General features: G+C 44.2%; 1 protein-coding gene across 3 annotated transcripts in view; it reads right to left on the reverse strand.

The window, feature by feature from the left end:
- NELL1 (neural EGFL like 1) overlaps positions 1 to 26,295 on the reverse strand; it is a 294,641-nt gene that overhangs the window by 151,444 nt on the left and 116,902 nt on the right. For all 3 annotated transcript variants that reach the window (XM_057414377.1, XM_057414376.1, XM_057414375.1), the window contains exon 13: positions 545 to 670. In XM_057414377.1, the coding sequence (XP_057270360.1) occupies positions 545 to 670 (126 nt within the window). The remainder of the gene's footprint in view (positions 1 to 544; positions 671 to 26,295) is intronic.

Here is a 26,295-nt window from a genome sequence, read left to right on the forward strand (position 1 = left end):
GCAGGCCCTGAACACTGACAGGGATGGGGCAGCCCCAACTTCTCTGGGCAACCTGTGCCAGGGCCTCATCACCCTCACAGGGAAGCACTTCTAACCTAAACTTTCCCTGTTTAAGTTTGAACCCATCACCCTATCACTACAGTCCCTGATGAAGAGTCCCTCTCCAGCATCCTTGTAGGCTCCCTTCAGACACTAGAAGCTGCTATGAGGTCTTCACGTGGCTTCTCTTCTCCAGGCTGAACAGCCCCAAATTTCTAAGCCTGACTTCATATGGGAGGTGCTCCAGACATGAAGAGAGCATGTCCTGATCTACAAAAACCCTCAGTGTGTACACCACAGGGCTTCTTGAGCCACCATCCCGAAAGGGTTGTACACAGGAAAGGTACCTCCCAGCACATCTACCTGCCTCATTTGTGCCTAAATTGTACACCAGTACAGAGCCAGCTCGTATGTGACATTTGGTATGGCACAGGGACCAATTCAAAGGCAAAGTATACACACAACACAGTGTAATGCTTTTATTGCTGTATGCTCAACAGCTCACCTGTACAGGAGAAATCATCCACACGGACATATCCCATGGCACAGTCACAGCGATAGGATCCAGGCAAGTTAACACACACGGTGTTGGCATGACAATAATGCATCTTGGCAGCGCACTCATCGATATCTGTAAGGAAGAACCACCGAGGTAAGTTACAGTCAGGCTTAGAAAAATATAACAACATGACACAATATTAGAATAAAAGAAAATAAATTCCATTCACAAATCCAAAGGCAATTTGGTTTAACTCCAACACTGGGGCCTACTCTTAATCAGGAACTGCAGTGACAGGACAAGTGGCAATGGGTTAAAACTTACACATGGGATAGGTTAGATATAAGGAAGAAGCTCTTTACTGTAAGGGTGGTGAGGCACTGGGTTGCCCAGAGAAGTGGTGAATGCTCCATTTCTGGCAGTGTTCAAGGCCAGGTTGGACAGAGCCTTGGGCAACATGGTTTAGTGTGAGGTGTCCCTGCCCATGGCAGAGGGGTTGGAACTAGATGATCTTAAGGTCCTTTCCAACCCTAACTATTCTGTGATTCTGTGATTGGCTGGGGCTTGGAGCAACCTGGTCTATAGTGGAAGGTGCCCCTGCGCATGGCAGGGGCTTGGAACTAGATCAGCTTTAAGGTCTCTTCCAGTCCAAACCATTCCAGGTTTCCATGAATAAAGAAGGAGGCAAATTTAGTACAGAAGTATTCCTTAAAATAGACCTAAAATTCCTGTCTCATAGCAATGGGTTCCTTCTGCTGTTCTTCATGAAATCCTTTATATTTTTTAACTCCGAAAAATTAACGCATACATTTGGGTTTTTTTCTGTGACAATGCTACAAGACAAAAACTGATGCAGAGTTTCCAAACACATAAAATAGCATCACAGGTCTGCAGCACTGACAATCCTACCTGCCTTACTGGTAACCCAAAACATGAAGGCGCAGTGCCTCTGCACAGCAGGCGGCAGCTGCAGTGAGGGACAGATAGGACATGGCAATGTCTGTCACAGCAATGCAGCAGATTCAACTGCTGAGTTGATGGGTGAGTGTCCCAGTCCCCCAGACTCACTCAACTGCTAGGTCAATGCTCTTTCCCTGCAACACAGGAACTCCTGTGGCGTAAGTGGGATCAGGGACAGCCCGTTTTAACCTGCTTTAAATCATGCCAATGGAACAAAAAGATGACTATGGAGCAGTATAATGTTGACCCCATATCTCTGTTTGCTTGAGGATCTCTACTGCTGTTGCAATTCCAAAATTCAAAACTGTTGTCACAATAGTGAATCAAACCCATCATTGATTTGCCTGTTTAAATATCCCAAAGCTCGATGATACTGTAAACTGTAAAATCTTCCCCCCTTCTTTCCCCACAAAACCAGATATTATACTGAAGAATTCTCTTGATTTGTTTTCTCAGCAGGATAGATTTTCTGCTTAGTAGCACAGATTTTACATGAAGTAATTCATGGTTTTCAAAAGATTAATTCTAGTGTTCCATATGTTCACACAAAGAAAAATGAATCAGACTCGTTTTTCCTCCTCTATTACCTTTTCCTTGTTATTCATTGCTCACACTTAAGTAAGGTATTAACTGACAACACAGCTGAAGAACTCCCTCAACCAGTAGAGTTGGTCACCACACAGTGTGGTCTCCTCCCACATCCCTCTGCACAACCATCTACAGAGACCAAGCTACAGTCTCTCTTTTTCCTCCCACCACCTAGTACTTATGGAGATACAATAGAGGTGCTATAAGGGGTGAGTACCATAACATCAGGATTTAACCCCAGAATAGGAGGGTTAACCTCCATAGTGGAGGGATCACTGTGCACATGCTGAGCTCTTTGTTGCCTAAATTTAGGTGTCCTGTTTAACCTTCCTAAACAGAAATAGCTGCAGTTGAGGTACACCCACATTTTCCAGTCTCTGAAAATGAAACACATCCCAGCTACACTCACACTTGCTATACTACAGACATCTGTCTGGTAGGAACTACTAGCTAAATCACTGTGTGTTGGCCACCAAACAGCTGTCAGTTGGCAGTGATTGCTGACTGCTGCCAACTTGGGCTGAATTAGAAATGATGGCCTGGAGGCAAAAGACTTGATATACCACAGCAAAATCCTTGAACTACCTCGTTCCCACATTGCTGTTGTTTCTGCTGCAGTGCCACCTGACAAAACGAATTTTAAAAAGTCAGGAGCACCAATATATGGAAGATAAAAGCCAAGAAAAATCCTCCCACATGTCTTGTTATCACACCACAGAGTGCTAGAGCCACTTGGGAAACACTCAGGTATTGATGTGTGTTCACACTGTTCTGTTTGCAGCCTCTTTATAATAGGTTTTTGGAGCATAACTTTGAAGAGTTTTGTTCTTGCATATCTGATAATTTCCAAGCATGAAAGGGAAAGGAACAAAAAGATGTATGAAAAGAAAGCAAGAATGTCAAAACAGCAACCAATCTACCTGAAAATTAACCTTACGGGCTACCCTCTATCTCCAGCTGCCTCACTGAGTGCACTGGACAACGCTTCTCTTTCTTCCCCCAAAGCAAAGAGAAAGGATTAAAAGTCTCAAAGGTGAAGGGATTTAAACTTTGGTTCATTGCAAGCAAAGCCCACATTACTGTAACACAAAATAGGAGAACACCAGTGATACAAAGAAAATCCACAACCTCTATGAAAATATTGCTGTTGGAGTATTTCTCAAAAGGGGACTCAAAAGGACTTCAGGTAATGGCTGCACTAAAGAGGACTGAGAACAACTGACACTGGGTTGCTGCAGAAATCCTTGAGTCCAGGAGGAAAATGCTGGGTCTAACAAAGGCAGCAGCAGGAACAAAAGATCCCTCTCTTCAAACTTGGCTCATCTACTTAACTCTTTCTGCAATCCGTCTTTGGCCATCTTCCATAAATCCTTTCAGTATTTCTTCTTTTCTTTACCTTTGCAGTATCAGCCTCCTACTAATACACACATTTCCCTTACAGAGAATAATACTGAGAGGTCAAAACTGGCAATAGTATTTTCTTATTAAAGCCTAAAGGGCAATGCTAAAACTGTTGTTCTGGACCACATCTCTGCACATTCCTGTAAAAGGTTAGGTATTCATCACAAAATGCTTGGGGTTTTTATTTAATACTGTTAGAGTAAAATCCACAAAGCACCCAGTGGTATAGATCAGCTCAGCTGTAATGGAACTCAAATTGTGATTCATGTGTATAGATTGCTTGTCGCATTTGAAATATTAGAGCTCATCTTCTAGTGGTCTTCTGAGGTGATAAAAATATATGATTTATGTATCTCTCTAGACTGGTGAAGTAGTTTGTTTTTCTTTTCCAAAAGTTTACTTATAGTCTCTAAAATAAGACTTGACACAGCATAATGATCATTCACATCTCACCAGCTGCCATCTCCACTGGCTACCTCTTTGCAACAACAAAGACATTTGGGCTTCAGCTTTCCAGTAAGGACCATAATATTACAGGGTGGGTTGGTTTGGTGAGCGAGAGCTGCTCTTCTGGGTCAAGTGTTTCCTTAATAGTTAACAGAATACATACACATGAATTATATTTTATTATTTGTGCCAGTGGAAACGAAAGTATCTCAGTGCAGCTACCTGCTTAGCACCTGCCATGCCTTTCGCCACACAGCAGCTACTTATCATCTCATACCAACCAACCAGGCAAAACAAGACGGGATGGAAACACAGTACAAGTAGCATTCAACCCATGGCCAGTGAAAGAGGTTTTCAGGTGCAAATGTACTTTACAAACCATTTGACTCTTCTCATGCCCAACTTGGAATCCTACTGCTAAATATTTATAACATTGAAACATGACAATTAGATACCAAATCACAACTGGGGCCTCTTTTTACTGTTTGTCTCCTCCCATGAGTCTTAGCAAAGCAAACTCATCTCTGCCATAAAGAGGGCACGATTCCTGTTAATGACAATGGGAGTATTGTCCATTCAGGTCAAAGGCACCTACTGGTTTTCAAACTGTTAGCCCTGTAATAACCACAAGTGAACAATCTTGAAGCAAAGCACACTCTATCTCTGCAATTGCAGACCCCTGTTTGCATGCATTTAATAATAACCCATGTGGACAAGAGCACTATCACCACCTGCTGTTTTGGGCTTCAGAGTTTAAATACTGGAAGACAATAATATTCCAATCAAAACAAAATGACTATGAAGCGTTCCAGAGCACCAACAGGTGTGTGTGTAAGTCTGCTAAGTATCAGAATCAATTAGTCCATTTGCAACTATCTCCCAACTACTTGCTGTCTGTTTGGGAGCATGTTTCTCCAAACTTGATCCTAATTTTCAAGCCCTCTGTAAAGAAGCAAGGATGGAAAATCAAAGATGGAGGGGAGAGAAGAAGGACAGCATTGCAGAAAGCTCTGATGTCTAATTCATGACTCCCACCTAGAAACCATTATTAACGGAGGGTAAATTCACCTCCCCTCCTTTATTCAAGTTAATACTATGCCTTAATGTGACCTGTATTAAACCCTGGTCTAAATATTTTGGGGTTTAATAATGCAGAATCAATCTGGGCTGTTATTTAAATAATATCGAATCTTAAAATATATTCCCAAGCTGATGAAATCATATAGACAAAGTTTCCAAGACAGTGTAGCACAACAGTACTGGAACATAAAAGAGGTCCTAAACTTTCAGTCACCTTATGCTCCCCCAACAAGGAACACATGGATTTTTCACACCACTGACTTAATAGTAACCTTGTTCATTGTTATTTCTGGTTTGTATTCCAAATGCTCCCTGATTCTGTCCTCTCCTGCCCTTACCTCCTTTCCATTGCCAGGCTCATTTGACTTCAGCTCTGCTTACCTGTTTTGTTTTAACCCTTCCACTGCCTGTCCTCTTTCTCCTCGAACATCCCCCAGACCTCGTTTTTACCTTTAGTATACGGCTGGTTCCTCAAACTGTGCAATACAGCCCTCAAGGAGCCACGAAGCATAGGACAGCAGGAGTGAGCAGTTATCTGTGAGCTGGCAGCAGCTCAGCTTCCAGCAGTTTCCTGAGTAAGAAAAGACTAATTACGGGCTGCGGATGTTTAGGCCAGGCTTAAAACTGCTCACAAGCTTGGACTCCTTGATAGCAATTCATCTCCTCCACACAGGGCAGCAGTATAACCACAGGTGACCCTCACCATTCCTCTGACTTGGATGGACGGAGCTGCTGCCCTTGTGGAGGCAGGGAAACAATCCAAACCAAAAGCAGGTAAAGCCAAAGGAACATTCCCCTTTCAACAAGGCTGAGAAACATTACCCTGACATCATTAAGTAACTAAGTAGCCAAAAACGCCTTCATAAATTAGGGCTGGTGTAGCATCACCTGGGAATCCATCAGAAATAAAATACTATCAATATAATAACATCAGGGTGTACAATCACTTTGACTTTTAGAGCACCATTAAAACAGTGCAGCCTTTTCCTCTGGGCACAGCGTAAAAGTGCTTTACCTTGAGATACCTACTTTAGGATCAGGACAAGAGTATCAACATTCCAAATCTACTTTCTGTCAATTTAACATTCCAAATCTACTTTCTGTCAATTTAACTGTCCCTCTAGGGATGACACCTTCATCACTATCAGGTTAAACAAACAAACAAACAAACAAACATTTCAACACACACACTCACATGCAAATCCCAGCAGGAGAAGTTGTCCACTCTTGGCTTGGGAGTACACAGGGGACTTCACGGGTTACAGAACAAATGTTTATCCCTCAAGAACAGGACTAGGGAATGAACCAGCAGGGATCTGGGCTATCTTTAGCTACAGTCAGAGCAATATTCTTGACAATGTTGCCAAGGACACTGCAACAGGTGAGAGACAAATTCAGAGAAAGATAGAAGATAAACTCAGAAAAAGACTGCAATTCAAATACAATGCATTTCAAAATCTCTTCATAAAAATTTGAAATTAGAAATAAGCCCATGTAGTTCTAAGTCCCATGTTGGCGTCAGCTTGTTCTTTCATATTAGTTTTGACTCAAAAACACCGCAAAACCTCTTTGCTGTTCTTTTTTATTATTTCTTAGAGGTGGTATGCTCAGTTCACATGATCAATTCTTTCTTCCATCACCCATACTTATTCAAAGTTAGGAAATAATCATATATGTACATTCTACCTTTCTCAGAAGTTTTCTTAAAGCTCTACTCTAAATTCTGGAGTAAATGAAAAATTTGATAAGGACAATGCTAGGGTGCCCAAGGTTCACCCTTGCAAACGTAATAAATGCCTGCATGGCTACAGCAGCATGTCTCCCAATAAAAACAATATTGCTTAACTGCAGTATAGGAATCATCAAACCATAGAATCAACCAGGTTGCAAAAGACCTTTAAGATCATCAAGTCCAACCTTCAAGAACTGAAAAGGCACTTTTGAGTTTCTGGCAGCTTTTCTACAGGGGCTTGAACACATTTCAAGCATGCTGACACGGCAGCCGCTTCCACAGGTGACTCCTCACCGCGCTCCCTTATGCCACACAAAATGGTGGCTGTGCATGCCACAGGCCTCGTGCTTCTCTCCTCCTCAGCCCCACCATATCAGTCCACCCAGAGGCTGCTAGGAGAAGGTGGAAGCAGCAGCCACCCTCCCCTCGGAGAAGTAGCACCCTCGAAAGGAGGTGGGATAGGACGAGTCGGCACTGTTCAGCACGGCACTGAGCACCGCTGAGGGGGGTGGAGTGACATCTCAGCTCACACTCACCAGTCAGTAAGAGAGTATCATCTTTGGCAGTTCATCAGAGAGGAAACAGCACACACAATATGAACACCCACTGACTCTTCCCACCCTGCAGCAGGCAACAGCCCGTGAGACAATGAGGACATTCCTCCCTAGACATCATATATATCCTTCCCTAAAGCAGGACACAGACTGGAAGTCTAGCTGTTGAGGAGAAGGTGGTGAAATAACGAGGTTCATCACAAACCATCTGCGGGACAAATTCTTGCCACCAAAGAAGATTTGATAAGCCAAGCTCTAAACTGGGAGTTGCACTGTTGCAGCACAGCTCTGGGCACTGTGAGCTTTCAAGTCTGGAATCACCAGTTTGACACTGGTGACAGACACAGTTACTCCCTGCCTCCATACCTGGGGTATGATGATAAGGGACTGGTCTGCACCACACTCCTCCAATGAATCCATGCAAATGGGAATATCTGTAAACTCTATTCCCTTACATAAACAGTGCTCATCAGGGCAATACAATTTGCCTATCTGGGACACAGAAGGAATTAATCACTTTCCCCTGCTAGAACCCATGGCAGAAACCTCAACAAGTTACTACAGGGACAGAGTAGTAAGAGTTTTACACCGTAAAATCTAACTGGACTGCTCTCCCTCGGTATTTAGCACCACTTTCACCCATTTTTCTTCTTCAAAGGCTCTTAAGGCATGACAATATATTCTAAATCTAACTGCTTGATGCTTGGCTGTAATGTTACCGTTACATAAGTCTACAACAAATACAAGGTTATGTTACTACTGCTACCAAATATATTACAGCCCATTAGAAAACAAAGCAATATAGTCACCTCATTCTTACAAAAATAGCTCTGTTCCCTGGAAAGATTGCCTCTAGTTTAGTGATTACATAAATGTGTTCCCAGAGCCCTGTTTGCTTTGGCTTTGATTTCACTTGTGAAAGAAACTCCTCTGGATCTCAGTAAGCACTGATGAAATAACTACTGCTGTTGAGAAAGGAATGTCAGGTTTCTGTAAGAGATTCACTTCCTTATTTATTGTTATTTATCTTTCTAAACATTCTTTAGAGATACCACTGGATTTCTAGATCTCAGAAACACCAGCATGGGGAAGAGGGGAGGGAAAGGGAAGAGGTGAGGAGAGCATTACTTTCCTCAAATCTTCGATTCACCTACATTAGCCAAACAATATAATACATTGAAATAACTATATCTATTTTCATTCAGCTAATATCTTACCTTTTCAGTCCCTTCTATCTGGTTTTACTAATGGCTAAGGGTGAGCAATGGATTACTGCATCAAAATGAGCAACTCTTTCTTCATGCCATGATACTGAGAGACATAACATTAAATACCTGGTTTCATGAATGCTTGTCTTAGACCAGCATCCACAATTTCTGCTTCACTGCTCCATTTTTTATACCTGAGACTCTTACCCAGTTTGTCTCCTTCTATCTATGTCTTGCACTATTGACTGGCTTACTCTTTCAAATACACACAGATGCTATCTTCAAATGATAAATTGTAGAAGGCTGCCCATAGAACCGATCTGGAATCCCTGTGCCCATGGCTACCTTTTGTTGTGGCATTTTGAAGGACGTTGTGTATCTGAAAAATTAAGTGCTGATAAAAACTGTAGGTTTGGTTGTTTTTTTTTAGGGAGTGGTGTCTTTACCATATCATAAAAATAAAAATAAAATAAAAAAAACAGTTCCAGGAAAACTACTTTTCTTGTATTTTATAATGACTTGTAATATATACTGTTATAATAAGTGAGACAGGTGATATGTTAGTAGCAGGAAATCATACAAAATTAATACTCCACCATTTTCACACTCAACTAATTTGTTCTCTCAAGGACCATTTGTGCAGTGCAAAGCAGCACAGAGATAATGGAAAAATCTTGTCCCACGCTGGTAAACACTCACTGTCCCCTCATCCTCTCTATTTATGGCCTTCACAACGATATTTGCATTTTCCTAAATGTTCTCTCTTAACATCTTTTCAACCATTCATTATTCATCTATTTGTATCAAATTCTGTTCCTCTATCTAACTCTGCTGAAAAACCCACATGGAAGCACTGGACTTAAAGGGACAGACTCCTCACCATTGCAAAGTTGGCAGCTATGCCTCTCCAAAGCCACTCAAGCCAAACCAGGTGGTTTCTCATGATAGAGGATTTACCGATTTTGTCTTCATGGGTCCAGATTATTCCCTGTTAATCGGGTTCCACAGAGGTTTAGAGACAAACATCTTATTCAAGTAAGAAAATTATAGAATACTGCAAAACAGTTCCTTTCCTAGCATCCCTCTAAGCCATGCTGAACACCTTTCTTTGTTCCACATCCCTGCCACAAAATCTAGCCTTATTGTCTGTGCCTTTTTAAATTTAATCTAAAATGTAGAAATAAATAAAGCGAACATCAGCATAAGAAAACTGCCTCATTTTAGATACTGTAAATAGTTTTTCCCTATCGACACAACTTTAATTGACATAATAGAAGACTGCAGGACGCGGACGCATTTCTCATCCCAGCAAATATGGTAATCAGATGTGATTTATAGCACAAGTTACTGAAAGAGGCATTTCTGGTTTGGAGACTGCAACAATCCAGCATTCCTTAGGAATAAAATGAGTTAAAGAAGAGGAACAGTAAAAGGGGGCAGGGAGGCAATCCAACAGGTAGTCATAAAAATATTCTTTACCTGCGCCCCTAACACTTGATGAAATATAGATGAAAATCTATAGATATCTAAGAGATAATCTAATAGATGAAAATCTATTTTAATCGGTTTGCTTTTGGCTATGTAATCAAACTGGTAATTTAATGGTTTCCCCTTTGATAAAACAGTCAAAGTGTAGCTGCAGTTAAATAAATACATAAATAAATAAATTGCAACACTCAGGTCCTTACTATTTCATTTTAATTACTAATTGCATACAAATTACTACATCCACTATCATCATCATAAAGACTATCAATGCTGTCTTTACTCACATTCCCATTATCAGTATCAGCTACTAAGGAATTCATTTACACGCATTCCCTCGAGTACCACCAAGGCCAGTGGTCAGAGCACAAAGAAAGGAGAGAGCAGAGTAATACTGACTCAGCCCTCCCTGGTCATGAAAGCTCACTGTGAGCTGTCTGTTGTGTGATTGATGTTTTAATAGCAGATCTTGAATGGGCACATGCCCTCCTGCCAAGAACCTTACTGCAAACAAGCATTCTCAGACTCTTCAGAAGCACACCAACAGGAACAGAGGCAGCATTATGTTGTTATTCATGACAGTAAATCACTCTTCTATTGCCAGCAGCATCACGCATATTTCAGAGCAGGGCTGCGTAGTGGCAGAAGCATACATCTGGTTAAAGAAATCCTTGTGCAAATTCAGAGAAAGACACTCTGAGTGCAATGAGCTTTGAACCAATCTACTGAACAGTGTGTGTATATGTAAGCATCCAATGTATTTGCACACGGCAGAGGGAGATGAATCAATAAAGATCTACTGAACTGAAGGAGAAAGAAAAGGAGAGTTGAACCAGCACTACTGGTTTCACTCTGTCTCAATTTTTTAAGCTAGATCAAGTGTTGTTTTAAATAAAATAGTAACTTTTAGATTGCTGTTGATGAAAGCTGCCTGGGTTTTGTCCCTGGAGAGAACCATTATGAAAACAATGTGAGCTTTGGATGGAGACTTCTGTAGATATCTAAAATGCATTTTCACCATCTCTATCAAGAAGCAGAATTCCAGCTGTCGTGGTTTAAACCCAGTCAGGTAACTTGTTCACTCACTCCCAGTGAGTGGTGCCGAGCTGACAACAATCGAGGTCCGTCCCCCCCCCCACCGGGGCGCTCCCCTTCCCCGCTCCCGGAGGAACGGGGAGGAGGATCGAAAGAGTGCAACTCCTACGGGTTGAGACAAGAACAGTCCAGCAACCAATGTACAACACAAATCACCACCGCTACTATCAACTACAACAATGATAAGAGAAAATAACAAGGGAAGAGAATACGATACCACCGGCCAAGAAACGAGTTCACCCAGAAGCCCGTGTCCTTATGGGCAACTCCCAGTCACCCCTCACCCCGGCCATGACGTGCTGTGGTATGGAATACCTCCCTGGCTAGCCCAAGTCAGGTGCCCCGTCTCTGCTTCCTCACAGCTTCCCCTCTTCCCTGGCAGAGCATGAGCCTCACAAAGTCCTTGGTCAGGGTAAACATCACTTAGCAACAACTGAAAACATCGGCTTCACCAACATTGTTCCCAGGCTGGAAGTCAAAACACAGCACTGCACCAGCTATCACAAAGGAAAAAACATGACTGCTGCTGCTGAACCCAGGACATTATCCACCCCTTATTCCATACCATTCACGTCGTGCTCAGATCCCACATTTTCAATACACCATCGCTCTCCCACATATATACATCCATATACATACAGACCAAGAAAAAAAGATCATTTTCTTAGTGCATGGACCAATCCCTATAATGCTGCCAAGTCCATTCGGTCCATGATGTTCAAAGTTCATTCTCTGTTGGGATGATGGCTGGAGGGAAGTCAGGGCCAGTCGCTGGTGACCTGGAGACATCTAGTTGATGGGCTATAAAAGCATTACACAGCAGGCAACAGCATACAATTGAGTTCACTGGCTGTTTTCCCCTAAAATCAAATCCCCTTGAGGTATACATCGGACTTCCCCATCTTCCCGCATTACCCACCAAGTATATCCAGGTCCCTGAGCAAAAGCAATCCCACGAGTGGGTTTGCCTTTACCTGAAGCAGGAATAACCCAGACTGTCTTCCCCAGCAAATTCTTCATATGCACCACGGGAACTTTGTCCCCCTCTACAATATGTAAAAGTTCTGACTGGGCTGGGCCGGCCCTGTTGGCAGATCCTCTGGTGTTGACCAACCAGGTGGCCTTTGGTAAATGTGTATCCCAATGCTTGAAAGTTCCCCTACCCATTGCTCTCAGTGTAGTTTTTAACAGGCCATTGTACCGTTCGATTTTCCCAGAGACTGGTGCATGGTAGGGGATGTGATATACCCACTCAATGCCATGCTTTTTGGCCCAAATATCTATAAGGTTATTCCGGAAATGAGTCCCATTGTCTGACTCAATTCTCTCTGGGGTGCCATGTCGCCACAAAATCTGTTTCTCAAGGCCCAGGATGGTGTTCCGGGCAGTGGCACGGGGCACAGCGTATGTTTCCAGCCACCCGGTGGTTGCTTCCACCATGGTAAGCACATGGCGCTTGCCTTGGCGGGTTGGTGGCAGTGTGATATAGTCAATCTGCCAGGCCTTCCCATATTTATACTTCAACCATCGTCCTCCGTACCAAAGAGGCTTTAACCGCTTGACTTGTTTAATTGCAGCACATGTTTCACACTCATGAATAACCTGGGCAATAGTGTCCATTGTTAAGTCCACCCCTCGATCACGAGCCCATCTATATGTTGCATCCCTGCCCTGATGGCCCGAAGTGTCATGGGCCCACCAGGCCAAAATAATTCACCTTTATGTTGCCAATCTAAGTCCATCTGAGCCACTTCAATCTTAGCCGCTTTATCCACTTGTTGGTTGTTCTGGTGTTCCTCAGTGGCCCGACTCTTGGGTACATGGGCATCTACATGACGTACCTTCACCACCAGGTTCTGCACCCGGGCAGCAATATCTTTCCACAGTGCAGCAGCCCAGATGGGTTTACCTCTGCGTTGCCAGTTGCTCTGCTTCCATTGCTTCAACCACCCCCACAGGGCATTTGCCACCATCCATGAGTCAGTATAGAGGTAAAGTACTGGCCACTTTTCTCGTTCAGCAATGTCCAGGGCCAGCTGGATGGCTTTCACCTCGGCAAACTGACTCGATTCACCCTCTCCTTCAGCAGTTTCTGCAACTTGTCGTCCAGGACTCCATACAGCTGCCTTCCATCTCCGATGCTTTCCCACAATACGGCAAGAGCCATCAGTAAACAAGGCATACTGCTTTTCACTTTCTGACAGTTTATTATATGGTGGGGCATCTTCAGCGCGCATCACCTCCTCCTCTGGTGACATTCCGAAATCTTTGCCCTCTAGCCAGTCCATGATGACTTCTAGAATGCCTGGACGACTGGGATTTCCTATTCGAGTTCGTTGTGTAATTAGTGCAGCCCATTTACTCCATGTAGCATCAGTTGCATGATGTGTAGAGGAGACCCTGCCTTTGAACATCCAGCCCAGCACGGGCAACCGGGGTGCCAGAAGGAGCTGTGCTTCAGTGCCAATCACTTCCGAAGCAGCTCGAACCCCTTCATACGCTGCCAGTATCTCTTTCTCAGTTGGGGTATAGCTGGCCTCAGATCCTTTGTATCCCCGACTCCAAAAGCCGAGGGGTCGACCTCGAGTCTCCCCTGGAGCTTTCTGCCAGAGGCTCCAGGTAGGACCGTTCTCCCCAGCTGCAGTGTACAGTACATTTTTTACATCTGGCCCCGTCCGGACCGGTCCAAAGGCTACTGCATGAACTATCTCGCGTTTAATTTGCTCAAAGGCTTGTTGCTGCTCAGGGCCCCATTTAAAATCATTCTTCTTCCGGGTCACGTGATAGAGAGGGCTTACAATCGAACTGTAATTTGGGATGTGCATTCTCCAGAGCCCCACAGCACCCAGGAAAGCTTGCGTTTCTTTCTTATTAGTTGGTGGAGACATTGCTGTTATCTTGTTGATCACATCTGTGGGGATCTGTCTACGTCCATCTTGCCATTTTATTCCCAAAAATTGAATCTCCTGTACTGGTCCCTTGACCTTACTCCGTTTTATGGCAAAACCGGCTTTCAGCAGGATTTGGATTATTTTCCTCCCTTTCTCAAAGACTTCTTCCGCTGTATCGCCCCACACAATAATGTCATCAATGTATTGCAGGTGTTCTGCAGCTTGCCCCTGTTCCAGGGCAGTCTGGATCAGTCCATGGCAAATGGTAGGGCTGTGTTTCCACCTCTGGGGCAGTCGGTTCCAAGTGAACTGGACACCTCTCCAAGTAAAAGCAAACTGTGGCCTGCACTCTGCTGCCAAAGAAATTGAGAAAAATGCATTGGCAATATCAATCGTGGCATACCACTTGGCTGCCTTTGACTCTAGTTCATACTGAAGTTCTAGCATGTCCGGTACGGCAGCACTCAATGGTGGTGTGACTTCATTCAGGCCACGATAGTCTATTGTTAGTCTCCTTTCTCCATTAGACTTTCGCACTGGCCATATGGGACTATTAAAGGGCGAGCGGGTCCTGTTGATCACCCCCTGACTCTCCAGTCTACGGATCAGCTGATGGATGGGAATCAGGGAGTCTCGGTTGGTGCGATATTGCCGCCGGTGCACTGTTGTGGTCGCAATTGGCACTTGTTGTTCTTCAACTTTCAGCAACCCCACAGCAGAGGGATCTTCTGAGAGACCAGGCAAGGTGGACAGCTGCTCGGTTTCCTCTGTCTCCAAAGCAGCAATACCAAAAGCCCACCGGTACCCTTTTGGGTCTTTGAAGTACCCTCTCAAGGTAGTCTATGCCGAGGATGCATGGAGCCTCTGGACCAGTCACAATAGGGTGCTTTTGCCATTCCCTCCCAGTCAGGCTGATTTCAGCCTCCAGCACAGTCAACTCTTGGGATCCTCCTGTCACTCCAGAAATATAGATGGGTTCCACTCCTTGACAGCTTGATGGCATCAGGGTACACTGTGCACTGGTATCTACTAGAGCCTTATACTTCTGTGGGACTGATGTGCCAGGCCATCTGATCCACACAGTCCAGTAAATCCGATTGTCCCCTACCTCCACCTGGCTGGAGGCAGGGCCCCTCTAATGGTCGTCACAGCGTTGGACACTTAAGTCACGCTGAAAGGGATTATTCTTCGTTATCACAGGAGCTGGAGTAAAATCAGCTCTTCCATTCCATCTGGGAAACTGCTCACCAGAGACTGAAGCCGTAGCTCTCATGGGACGATCAGTCTTGGCCCTTGCTCCCCTCTTCAGTTCACTCACCCATTCCTCCAATGCTGAAGTAGGTTTTCCATCCCACTTTGTCATGTCTTCTCCGTGATCCAGCAGGTAAAACCATAGGGTACCCCGTGCCGTATACCTCCTGTATCTCCTCTCTTGAACAATAGGACGCCTTTTGTTAATAGCTGAGACGTGTGTTGGTACACGTGAGGAGCTGGATAAATCAGATAGATCATCCCTCAATTGTTCGAGGTCCTGGGACAGTTTTCTCACAGCTGAGATGATGGAAGGGGTGAGATTGTCTTCGAACTCTCGGAGTTTATGAACCATTTCATCCACTGTTAGTGGTACTATGTCATTCCAGGTTACTGTTGCCAATGAATGGGCATATGATGACGGCGCATTCCGTGTCAGTTTTCGCCACATGGGTCGTGTACATTCAACTTCATCTGGATCTATAGGTGTATCCCCATTATTCGGCTTGATGTGATAGAGCATCTCTACGATGGCCAATTCCCTCAGAGACTGGATGCCTTTGTCTATAGTAGTCCACTTGGCCGAACGACTCGTAACATCGTCCTTGTACGGAAACCTTTCTTTCACAGCTGCCAAGAGCCTCCTCCAAAGGCTGAGGGACTTTTTCTCTCTTGCAATTGCTTTGTCAATTCCCCCTTCTCTAGCAAGTGATCCCAGCTGCTTGGCTTCTGTACCTTCTAGTTCGTGACCATCGGCCCCATTGTCCCAGCATCGGAGTAATCAGGTGATGATGTGCTCCCCTGGTTGACGGGTAAAATCTTTTCGCATATTCCGCAGCTCGGTTGAGGTCCGAGATCGAGAAGTTACCTCTTCTTCTTCTTCTTCGTCATGTGATGATGACTCCTGACCAGATTCTGGACCGGGTGGTGAATTCGTTGTTTCTTCATCTCGCTTCACCCTTTTTGCCTCCTTTTTGCTTGTTCTCTTGCGTACAGGGGCAACCGATATTGGTACGAATTGGCCCTCTGGTTTGGCTGCAGTGATTATCACTGTGGTTTGAGTAGCAACCGTACTTGTTGCTGGGGGTGGTGCAGTTGCTGTGCTTGGAGCTGGGGTAACCGCGCTGTCTGTTGCAGTCAAAGTTTGAGCAGCTGCTGTACTTGCCGCTGGGGTAGCTGTGCTGTTCATTGCAGCCAAAGTTTGAGTAGTGACTGTTGCTTTGCCCTCAGATCCACCGACATTCTTTTCCTTTTGAAGGTGCTGGATAGTGTTGAACAAGGCCCTGTAAGCATAGGCCAAGCCCCAGCACGTTGCCGTGATTTGTCCATCTCTGGTATGGCCAGAATGACCACACACCTCATTTAAGTGTTTTACTAATTCTTCTGGATTTTGCAGTTGTTCGGTAGTGAAATTCCAAAGTACTGGAGGGGCCCACTGACCTAGATACTTGCCCATACTATCCCACACACCCTGCCACTCATGGCTGTCCAGCCTCAGGGAAAATCTCTCGGTCCTTCTACATCGTTATTTGACCCCAGACAAGACCCAAACCTGACTCGGCTTAACTCTTGAAATCAGTAGTGGGCAAAACACACTCTGTATGCGTGCTAGCATGGTGATTCCCATCACCATCAGCAAACAAGTCTCAACAGCATTAAAAGGCCATTCAAAAACTTCAAAACTCTCAAATGTAAATGGTCTGGGGGGACGACTGGGAGAGTAAAAGGATGTCTCCTTCACAGGTTGAGCACCTGAGAAGGAGAAAAAAGATGTGTAATTGCTAAGCACCTCCATCATATACCTCCCAAAGTATAAAGGTGGTGACCACACTGGGAACATAAGCCAGATCAGTTTCATGATCAATGATTCTATTGTATTACAAGTCATTACCATAAAGTACAATGGGACAAAAACCTTAGCCCAAGCCCCACACTTGAAAAACTCTAATACAGCAAATACCGGATGGACGTAAGATACGGTATACTGAAACTGTGAGATCAAGAGGAACAACCTTGAGAGCCAATAAATCAGCATTGTGACAAGTGACTATTAATCCAGTCAGATCTGTTCTTATCTCAACCCCTCATGCCCCACGTTGGGCACCAAAAAGAACTGTTGTGGTTTAAACCCAGTCAGGTAACTTGTTCACTCACTCCCAGTGAGTGGTGCCGAGCTGACAACAATCGAGGTTTGTCCCCCCCCGAACCAGGGCTAAACCCTTCCCCGCTCCCGGAGGAACGGGAGGAGGATCGAAAGGGTGCAACTCCTACGGGTTGAGACAAGAACAGTCCAGCAACCAATGTACAACACAAATCACCACCACTACTATCAACTACAACAATGATAAGAGAAAATAACAAGGGAAGAGAATACGATACCACCGGCCAAGAAAACAAGTTCCACCTGGAAGCCCGTGTCCTTCCGGGTAACTCCCAGTCACCCCTCACCCCGGCCATGACGTGCTGTGGTATGGAATACCTCCCTGGCTAGCCCGGGTCAGGCACCCCATCTCTGCTTCCTCACAGCTTCCTCTCCTCCCTGGCAGAGCATGAGCCTCACAAAGTCCTTGGTCAGGGTAAACACCACTTAGCAACAACTGAAAACATCGGCTTCACCAACACTGTTCTCAGGCTGGAAGTCAAAACACAGCACTGCACCAGCTACCACAAAGGTAAAAACATGACTGCTACTGCTGAACCCAGGACACAGCCTGACTTCATTGGTCATTCTACAGTAAGTAAACTATGAAAAACATAAAAACAGTAGAAACAGACAAGCTGTGGATATAAAGTCAATACCCAAAATCAGTGCAAAAGAATCCTCATCTCCAATGGTTTCCAATCCTTTCTCTTCCCTCCATCTACATTTCAAGCCACTGTTCTTAACAGCAATGTAATCTAGTCTCACTGTAATACACAGCATGAAGTCACTCCCACAGCACAGCCTGACAGGACACAAACTGCTTTAAGAAAACATACATTCATTGCTGCAGACTTCTAAAATCACAGAAGGTGATGGCTGTCGAAGTAAAGTTACTCCACACAGAACTCCTGCGATTACAAAGACCCGATCTGAAGTATATCTGAGATGGGCTTTCTTAACACGTTTCTCGTTTCTGTTACTGAAAAATATTCCAAGCATACAAAGCCCACGCCAATGCAAATCAACATGTCTATAGCAGCATATAACAGGGAACACTGATTTGTAGCTGCAAACAACAGAGAGAGCCAGCAGGCAGTGATGGGACCAAGAAGTCTGGCTGCTGCAGATTATTCCATGTGCCTTGAAGCTTGGACAAGAGGTTAAATGAAACCCAAACCAAAACACTTCTTACCTTAGCAAATTCCTGGATTGAGGTACACAGTTCCAATAATCATATGTCTGTTCACATGTCACTATCCTCGGTATCCTTTACTTTCCTGGACCACTATGTTGTCTAACTGCTACTGCTGGATAACATCTGTCAAAACATGTCCATTCCCAGCTAGTCTACCACTGGACAACCACCACTTGCAACAGGGTGAACAGACACCCGGTTAACTCACCAGCACCTAGAAAACACTGAGCAGTAAGGCAGGCATAGGAATAGAGAACACAACCTCTAACACAGATGCATCTCTGCACTGCAGCAAAGAATGGCCTCCACGAAGGCACAGACAAACACCATGAAAACCTCTTTTTCACTCACAAAAGGAGTAACAGCACTTTTAGTACTGGTGTAAAGAGAAGTGAAGAGAGAAGCCACTGTCTTTATCCTCATTCTCAGTGTGTGCCCCTTGATGGAAAGGAGAGGGAGCATGTCAAAACTGGTTCAGAATAACAATGCTAACAGAAAAAGAGAAGTTTCTTTAATGTTTAGGAAAAAAAAAAAATTAAACTGATAGAGAGAGGTACATAAGAGACTAGATGTTCAGATAACAATCCAAGGAGTGCATACGTGACAACATGGAGCAAACACATTGGAGCAGGGGGGAGAGTGTGAGGAGTCCTCCCCCTGAGGAGGAAGGAGTGGCAGATAAAGCCTGTGATGAACCAACCACAACCCCATTCCCCCATCCCCCTGCACTGCTCCAGGGCAGGAGGTAGAAGAATCATGAGTGAAGTTGAGCCCTGGAAGAAGGGAGGGGTGGGGTAAGGTGGTTTTCCAATTTGTCTGTATTTCTCATCATCCTACTCTGATTTGATTGGCAATAAATTAAATGAGTTTCTTCGAGTCTGCTCTGCCTACAATGCTAACTGGTGAGTGATCTCCACGTCCTTATCCTAACCCATGAGCTCCTCCTTGCATGTTCTCCCCCAGCTTGTTGAGGAAAGGGTGATACAGCAGCTTGGTGGGTACCTGGCAGCTGCCCACAGTCAACACAGTTCATTTACTTGTCATTTCAGACTCAGAACTTTATATCCTTTAGCCTGTGAAAAAGCAATCTAAGTACTTATGTCACGGTGTTTGTGATCCCTTAAGTACTAAAGAGTGAAGAATCAGAGACCCATTGAAGATGGAAAGGCAAAACAAAGATATTTCAAGTTTCCACTCTACTTAGTCCTCTAAGAATGATGCTAATAACTAATTTTAACAGCTGATAGGTGCAATCTTAATTAGTTGGGCATCAGTTTTCATTAAGACAAGTGATGTACTGAAACCCTATGGTGTAATAAAACCATCATTTAACACAACTACCAGCCATTTTGAAGCAATTCCCTTGACATTCTATTAAATCAAAGAAAAGGTGTGACTACTGTATCTACACTGCATCCATAGCTTTGGGTATAATAAATCTCAAGGAAAAATTAGGAATGCACAAGTACAAGATCTGTACACAGAGCACATGCTGCTCTCCCACAAAACATTGATATTCAAGATGAGAAAATATATCTTTTTCTTTTTAAGTCATCTCCATTCTTCCAATCAAAAACAGCTTCTTGTCCTCCTGCAGTGCTTTCACAAACTCAGAAATAAGTGAAATCATCTGGAGACACAACAGACTGATCAATCCCATGGTCTAACAAAGATGAAGATATAGATACATTTCTCCTTTAAAATCTGTTTCTATTTACCTTCCAGTTTTTCAGAAAACTTAACAACTTTGTTCCTTAGTTCTGCCTCTCATTATCTTGGCAGCCCTAAAACACTTCCTTTGTCTAGTCCACAGCCCTGAATTCACAAAAAGCTGACTGTTCATGCACATATCTGAAGACAGTTCTGTTCATTCTATCCCTTCAACCAAGCTGCACATATCTCACTTCTGGTCTTGCCTCATAAATCAGTTCCTACAATCCCTTCATCATTTTTACAGTCCTTTCTGAATAGCTTTCTATTTATTAATTTTAAATTATCTAACTGCACGTGCCATTTGCCTCAATATGTCACACGCTCTGAACTCTGCTTCTGAATCCTCACAAAGATTTTGGGAAGGTTAAAATCATATGCTGATTTGACCTTGGAAAATTATTCCAAAACCAGATTCTGCTAAAGGGAGTTTTAGAGAAAAAATGAAGAAAAAAATATTATACAGGAATAGTGAAATCACTGTGCTTAAATAATTCTGATGTTTACACAGTGGCATAAAGACCTCTTCGCCAAAGGAAGATTGATATGAATGTTTTATAATTATATAGCATATTATTTGCACTGATTCTGGGTTATACAAAACTTCTTAACGTTTTCCAAATTGCTACCAGCCTCTTCTGCTCTGATAAACACCCCATAAATCTGCTAATACCTAAAACACAAGTGTGGGAAAATTACAGGGGGAGCAGGAATTAGAGACAACTGGGGCCTAACAGAAGTTGTAGCATTACAGAAACCCTTTTAGGGTGAAATAAAGTTGCCACTTTCAGGACAGTTGGCATGCACAGCGTCTATTCCACCACGGGTCTGTAGGCAATACAACCTGCTATCCTAGAGGAGCAATGGAGGATGAAGTAGAGCGGAGACACTGCAGCCAGGCTCTGCTGTACTCCCTGCAGGTCTGGGAACTTGATGATACCACACTTTCCTTAGCTGAATCTTGCTCACTATAATTTCATTGCAGTGTCCTGCATGACATCCTTGTCTCTAAATTGGAGAGACATCAATTTGATGGATGGACCACTCGGTGGATAAAGAACTGGCTGGATGGCCACACAAAGAGTTCTGGTCAATGGCTCAATGTCCAGCTGGAGACCAGTAACGAGTGGTGTCCCTCAGGGATCAGTGTTGGGACCAGTCTTGTTCAACATCTTTGTTGGTGACATGGACAGTGGGATTGAGTGCACCCTCAGCAAGTTTGCCAGTGACACCAAGATGTGCAGTTTGGTTGAATCACTGGAGGGAAGGAATGCCATCCAGAGGGACCTTGACACGCTTGTGAGGTGGGCTGATGCCAACCTCATGAAGTTTAACCATGCCAAGTGCAAGGTCCTACACCTGGGTCGGAGCAATCCCAGGCACAGCTACAGGTTGGGCAGAGAAGAGATTCAGAGCAGCCCTGCGGAGAAGGACTTGGGGGTGTTGGTCGATGAGAAAATGAACATGAGCCAGCTTCAGTGTGCACTTGCAGCCCAGAAAGCCAACCGTATCCTGGGCTGCATCAAAAGCAGTGTGACCAGCAGGTTGAAGGAGGTGATCCTGCCCCTCTACTCTGCTCCTGTGAGACCTCACCTGGAGTATTGAGTACAGTTCTGGTGTCCTCAACATAAAAAGGACATGGAACTGTTGGAACAAGTTCAGAGGAGAGCCACAAGGATGATCAGGGGACTGGAGCATCTCCCGTATGAGGATAGGCTGAGGAAGTTGGGGCTGTTCAGCCTGGAGAAGAGAAGGCTGCGTGGAGACCTCATAGCAGCCTTCCAATATCTGAAGGGGGCCTATAGGGATGCTGGGGAGGGACTCTTCATTAGGGACTGTAGTGACAGGACAAGGGGTAATGGATTAAAACTTAAACAGGGGAAGTTTAGATTGGATATAAGGAGGAAGTTCTTTACTGTAGGGGTGGTGAGGCACTGGAATGGGTTGCTCAGGGAGGTTGTGAATGCTCCAACCCTGGCAGTGTTCAAGGCCAGGCTGGACGAAGCCTTGGGTGAGACTGTTTAGTGTGAGATGTCCCTGCCCATGACAGGGGTTTGGAACTTGATGTTCTTAAGGTCCTTTCCAACCCTAACTATTCTACGATTCTGTTGATACAGGCTGATGTGCAACATGAAGAAACATGTATTCTCTGACTGCTAGACCTCTGAATTAACCACAAACCACAGAAGACACATTTCTGAACTAAAAAGCAATTTGGACAGACAGAATTCTGTTCATTTCAGGGGAGAGAATTTTAAGCAGTTTTGTCTGTGCAGGTAGAAAGAAGAATAGGGAGCAGAGCACTCAGGCCTGCCCTGACAAGGCACACAGATAGCTGCAGACCAAAGCTATGCTGTGCTTCACAAAGAGACAGGCTTTCTAGCCTGGCAGCTTCCACCCACTTGGATTGGCCTACCCACCAAGCTATAAACATCAGCAGAGCATTGTACCCAGACAACCATCCTCTACAGTGCATTACACAGAGAAAGTAAAGTCCTGATGCCCACAGTCTGGGTTTTGATGCCTTAGTTATACTATTAAATCATCTTATTGCATTGTTAGAGAACATAAAATCATCTTATTGCATTGTTAGAGAATAGAATGACACAATTCAAAGATCATCTGGTTCTGTGCTGTGAGCCTACCATCGTCCCAAACAGCAAAGAGAGCAAAACCCAAGAGCACTTAAGTCGACGGTGTAATAACAAACCCACAGGAGTCCACAACCACATTTTGACAATGAATACGTGAGCTGTCAACTGCCATTGCTTCCTATGTTGGTCACAGCAGTTGGCTGTGATGTTCTCTTCAGCCTGAAGTGAGAGGAGGAACATGGTCATATCTGCCTTTATCAGCCACATCCTTATTTTCCCAGCTTTGAAGAACACTGAGATCACCATGGCAGGAGGCTGCAGGCCATTGAATTCCTATGGAAAGAGCCACCAGGACTAGCTCAAGTTAATGTGGTGTCTCACATAGTGCAGGAGTAAATCAGGCTACCTCATTCCAAATTTGAGAGACAGAAAATGCAACCTACAAATTATCATATAGTTGCTTCAGAAATCAGTTTGTAAGTCTTCCCTGATTTCTGACAGCAGCCCAGCCTATCACCATGGATTGGAAAAGCAGGTTTTAAAACCAGGCTGTCATTGTCCCTGTTTCTCAAACCTAGCACTCAAAGAGGCTCACTACCTGCGAGCTCTCAGAGGACGTGGCAACTTCTGAAAGCACTTCAACAAACAGGTTCTACACTGTGAAACTATTTCACATGCAGTGAACAGTCCTTTGGTAAAGTGTATTTGCATCAGTGTTCAGATGCCATTTTCCCCTTAAAACTCTGAAGAAAAGTGCCTCCAAGAGAAAAAAAGAGCAGCCAAGACTCAGATTCAGTGTTGTCCCATCCTTCACACTTGCTGACAATATCAGTTTTTCTCGGTGGGCAAAGGCAGACTTGGGGGTAGGAGGGTGAATATTCTTCTCTTCACAGCTGGCAAAGTCTCAAATTTCTAAGGTGCTAAAGCCTTTGGTGTCTAAAATGTAGATGTACTCTTAGGTCTTAATCAGGCTGCAATTATTACAGAAATAAATGTCACTATTCACATAGTACAGCGAGGCTTACTGAAAGGCAGAAGCAGTATCTTCCTTTATTTCTCCAATTGTACATTGCCATCGCTTTTATTTAGGAGTTGTATGGTTCACAGTATACTGCAGCATGTGTTACTGCAGCTGGGGCAAGTAATTGTGAAATGATTGTATACTGGTACATTATTTCTCACTACCAGCTAGATGGGCCAGAAGTACCCATACAATAGATACATACATATATGTGTGTGTGTAGAGACTAAATACAAGCAGCACTTATTCCCTACCAACCTGATATCCCCAGTTTGCACTGTTCAGAACAGAGATTGCCAGTCATTTTCAGACTCATAAATATTTCAGAGAGCTTTCCAAAGACCACACACAACCTGGAGTTTCTCCCTGAAGAAGGGAAGCAGACAAATTGGGTGCAAGAACAAGCAGGAGACAAATATGGACTGTCTGTACGGAGAATGCAGAATGGGCAGCTTTTCAGGGACACAATGTTCACAGAACCTGAATTACTCCCTCTCAAATCTAAAACAGCAAAGAACTCCAGTGCTAGAAATTATCTATTAGGGTTTGGGAAGGTATTTAGCAGAGATGAATGACTTGTTTTTAATTTTTGGAAAAGGGTGACGTCAAAAATACAGTTTCAGCTTATCAGAAACCATTCCTGAATTTAGAACAACTTTAGAAAGCAGAGCTCATCAGTACAAATAAAATACTTTGGGGGGGTGACATTTCTGAAACAACATCTATCAGCTTCACAACCACACAGGTGCTACACACAGAAGAGGACGTGGAGAGGTTTGAACCAGGGTCTACCATGAGGAGACACCCCAGCCACAGCTTGGAGAAGGATAAATAGAGGCAATAGTAAAAGATCCTCCCACTTGGGTGGGAGTTTACACTCTTAGGATTATTTTTGTTTGTTTTACAACACTTCCCAAACATATGCAATTCTTCATCCTATTTCTATACATTTCTTAACATCTTAGTATTAGTTAAGTTACTCTATAAACGACCCAAATGCTACTGATTCAGTAGAATAACTTCAAGAGATGTAACTTGAGATACATTCTCTGACACCTATTTCAGAGATGCACATCAAAGGAGTCACAACAGGTTCTATAAGGGTATATACCAGCAATCCCAGGCAGAGCTACAGGCTGGGCAGAGAAGAGATTCAGAGCAGCCCTGCGGAGAAGGACTTGGCGGTGCTGGTCGATGAGAAAATGAGCATGAGCCTGCAGTGTGCGCTTGCAGCCCAGAAAGCCAACCGTATCCTGGGCTGCATCAAAAGGAGCGTGACCAGCAGGCCGAAGGAGGTGATCCTGCCCCTCTACTCTGCTCCTGTGAGACCTCACCTGGAGTATTGTGTGCAGTTCTGGTGTCCTCAACATAAAAAGGACATGGAACTGTTGGAACAAGTCCAGAGAAGGGCCACGAGGATGATCAGGGGACTGGAGCACCTCCCATATGAAGACAGGTTGAGGAAGTTGGAGCTGTTCAGCCTGGAGAAGAGAAGGCTGCGTGGAGACCTCATAGCAGCCTTCCAGTATCTGAAGGGGGCCTATAGGGATGCTGGAGAGGGACTCTTCATTAGGGACTGTAGTGACAGGACAAGGGGTAACGGGTTAAAACTTAAACACGGGAAGTTTAGGTTGGATATAAGAAGGAAGTTCTTCCCTGTTAGAGTGGTGAGGCACTGGAATGGGTTGCCCTGGGAGGTTGTGAATGCTCCATCCCTGGCAGTGTTCAAGGCCAGGTTGGACGAGGCCTTGGGTGATATGATTTAGGGTAAGGTGTCCCTGCCCACGGCAGGGGGGTTGGAACTAGATGATCTTAAGGTCCTTTCCAACCCTAACGATTCTATGATTCTATGATATACCCTTCTCTCTAGACCAATCTACAGATATGACCATTGCTTAAAATTGCAAGACATGCTATAAATCTAATGCCTAAAATGGGACTTTGGGCCAAATCTAAGGTGCCTGGGCAATTTCTGTGACTGGGTATTTCTCTTGAACACTTACTTCCTTAGGTATTTCATTTAGAAACATGTTTTAAAATCTAGAGTTTGTCACTAACTCAAGTCTTCAAAACACGATTTATGCAGACAGACTATGGCAAATTTACATACAAAAAGCCTTTGCACATCTGCCTGTGGAGCTGTCTGATTTCACAACCTCAGTCAGGAAAATCTGGGTCATAATTTATATGGGAAAATTCCAGAAAACTCAGTAGAGTGAATCCTGCATGAAATAGTGTGTTTAATTCCCAGTGTGTAATGCCTGCCCCATGTGAAAAAGAGCTCTTTGCTTCTAGGAATGAGTTCTCTTGGGCAGGCCGTTAATTCAAAAGGTTAATAAGAACCAATGGGCTTCTTTCCTTCTGCCATACCTCTATTACAGCAATTTCCATCTAATTTTCAA

This window comes from Pezoporus wallicus, unplaced genomic scaffold (genome assembly GCF_028554395.1).
Source record: "Pezoporus wallicus isolate ANWC-B61680 ecotype Strahan unplaced genomic scaffold, APGP_CSIRO_Pwel_v1 contig_5967, whole genome shotgun sequence".
NCBI classification, from domain to species: Eukaryota; Metazoa; Chordata; class Aves; order Psittaciformes; family Psittacidae; genus Pezoporus; species Pezoporus wallicus.